Here is a 1,864-nt window from a genome sequence, read left to right as displayed (position 1 = left end):
AGGAGGCCAACAGGCACCTCCAAGACCACCGCGAGGACGTTGTCACCTTCGAGGATGATTCGAGCAGCGAGGAGGAGAATGCTGCGGGGCAAGCACTCGCAGAGAGCGACGCACTTCTTGATGCCAATATTTTCAAGTTGCATGGAAATATGCCACAGGTTGACCGCGCCTCCGTTTTTAAGGCCTTCAAGCAGCTTGATGCGGCCGCCCAGCGTTCTCCAAGGGGTGTTCTCTTCTGTACAGACGTGGCTGCCCGAGGGCTGGATATGCCGCGGGTGGACTGGATCGTGCACTACGACCCCCCGGCGGATCCGGCGTGCTACGTTCACCGTATCGGGCGCACCGCCCGCATTGGCAACGCCGGAGACTCCCTGCTGTTTCTCATGCCACATGAGGCGGGATACGTCCCTTACCTGAGCCGCTTTATCGCCAAGGAGGGCGGGGGCTCGCCTGCGGAAGATGAGGCGCCTCTGCCGGCGATGGAGGAGAGAAAGTACGAGTCGTTTTTGTACTACTTGACGAAGCTGGACCCCAAGGCGAACCACGTGTGGATGCAGAGTGCGGCCACCCTCGAGCGCGCCATCAGCCGAGTGGTCATGAAGCGAGATGGGAACGAAGATGGCTTACCTGGTGGGGATGAGGCCCGGAGGGATGACCTCACGCGGCTGGCGCTGTTTGCGTACCAGTCCTACCTCCGGGCCTACGCAGGGCACTCCAGAGAGCTCAAGGCCCGTGTTTTTAATTCGGACGTCCTCCACCTTGGCCACGTCGCGCAGAGCTTTGGCCTCGACAAGAAACCCAGCGAGGTGCGGGCGCAGCTTCAGAGCTTTATCCGGGAGGACCGAAAGGTCGCGCGAGGGGCGTCCTCCCCCGGCACTCAAGAGGAGGGGCGAGGGAGCGGTGGCCCCGGAAGCCGCAGGAGACCGAAGGTGGAGGTGCGTCACGATGACCGCTACCGGAGCACGATGGTGCAGAAGCAGCGCAAGGTGACGCGGGATTGGTTTGAGCGGAAGAGAAACGAGGCGCCGGCACATAAAGCCCTTCAATTCACGGAGTTTGACGCATAAGCCTGTCGAAAGGAGGGGGAGGGGGGATCGAAACGGGCTTGACACGGAGTGAAAAGAGAAGCCACGCACCCAAGGCATGAAAAACAAAACAAAACAAGGTGCACTCCCGTTGGTTGAGGATAATAATCATACTGAGTGCTATTGTTAGGCCTCGTGGGGTGGCCTCTTGTGCCACCCATGACACGTTTGCTGCGCGTGCGCCGAACTCCGTTTTGCTTTCCCTTTTAAAATTTTGATTTGTACCACTAACGCGTCTTCCTGTTGGCTTTTTTTTGTAACTTTGCAGAGAGAAGGGAGACAGAGAACCATGACAGCATACCGGGACCTCAAACTCACGGACATCATGGGCTTCAACTTTGTCAACCTGGACCAGTTAACGGAGACCTACAGCACCGCGTTCTACGGCGAGTACGTCACGCACTGGCCCGAGTATCAGCGCATGTGTGTTCACCCGACGACGGGCATTTGCATGGCGTACACACTCGGCAAGGCCGAGGGAAGAGGCGAGGATTTCCACGGGCACGTGTCCGCAGTCACAGTCGCGCCAACGTTTCGTCGCCTTGGTTTGGGAGAGGCACTCATGAGGGAGCTCGAGACCACAACGTCCTGCCTTCACAACGCGTACTTTGTGGACTTGTTTGTGCGGCAAAGCAATAAGGTCGCGCAGGCGATGTACCAGAAACTTGGCTACGTTGTCTACCGGCGCGTGCTTGGCTACTACCGAGGTGATGGCCCCAAAGGGACGTTTAAGGATGACGAAGATGCTCTAGATATGCGCAAGGCCATGCCGCGTGACA

The 1,864-nt window shown here is 58.4% G+C and overlaps 3 protein-coding genes across 3 annotated transcripts in view; all 3 read left to right on the top strand.

Annotated features, from left to right (window-relative positions):
- Positions 1 to 58, top strand: part of Tco025E_00008 (ATP-dependent DEAD/H RNA helicase) — a gene marked incomplete at both ends in the record, with an annotated part of 600 nt that extends 542 nt beyond the window's left edge. Inside the window, one exon of the mRNA XM_029366957.1 lies at positions 1 to 58. This exon is cut by the window's left edge and continues 542 nt beyond it. Within this exon, the coding sequence (XP_029232830.1) occupies positions 1 to 58 (58 nt within the window).
- Positions 55 to 417, top strand: Tco025E_00007 (uncharacterized protein; the record flags this gene model as incomplete). Its single annotated transcript, XM_029366956.1, has 1 exon — positions 55 to 417. The coding sequence occupies one exon, from the start codon at positions 55 to 57 to the stop codon at positions 415 to 417; it is 363 nt and encodes a 120-aa protein (XP_029232829.1).
- A 62-nt stretch (positions 418 to 479) lies between these two features.
- On the top strand, positions 480 to 1,067 carry Tco025E_00006 (ATP-dependent DEAD/H RNA helicase; the record flags this gene model as incomplete). Its single annotated transcript, XM_029366955.1, has 1 exon — positions 480 to 1,067. The coding sequence occupies one exon, from the start codon at positions 480 to 482 to the stop codon at positions 1,065 to 1,067; it is 588 nt and encodes a 195-aa protein (XP_029232828.1).
- Between the last annotated feature and the right edge of the window lie 797 nt (positions 1,068 to 1,864).

This window comes from Trypanosoma conorhini (assembly GCF_003719485.1).
Source record: "Trypanosoma conorhini strain 025E chromosome Unknown Tco_14.4_contig_00001, whole genome shotgun sequence".
NCBI classification, from domain to species: domain Eukaryota; phylum Euglenozoa; class Kinetoplastea; order Trypanosomatida; family Trypanosomatidae; genus Trypanosoma; species Trypanosoma conorhini.
Note: the sequence above shows the minus strand (reverse complement) of the source record. Positions and strands in the feature narration are given on the sequence as shown.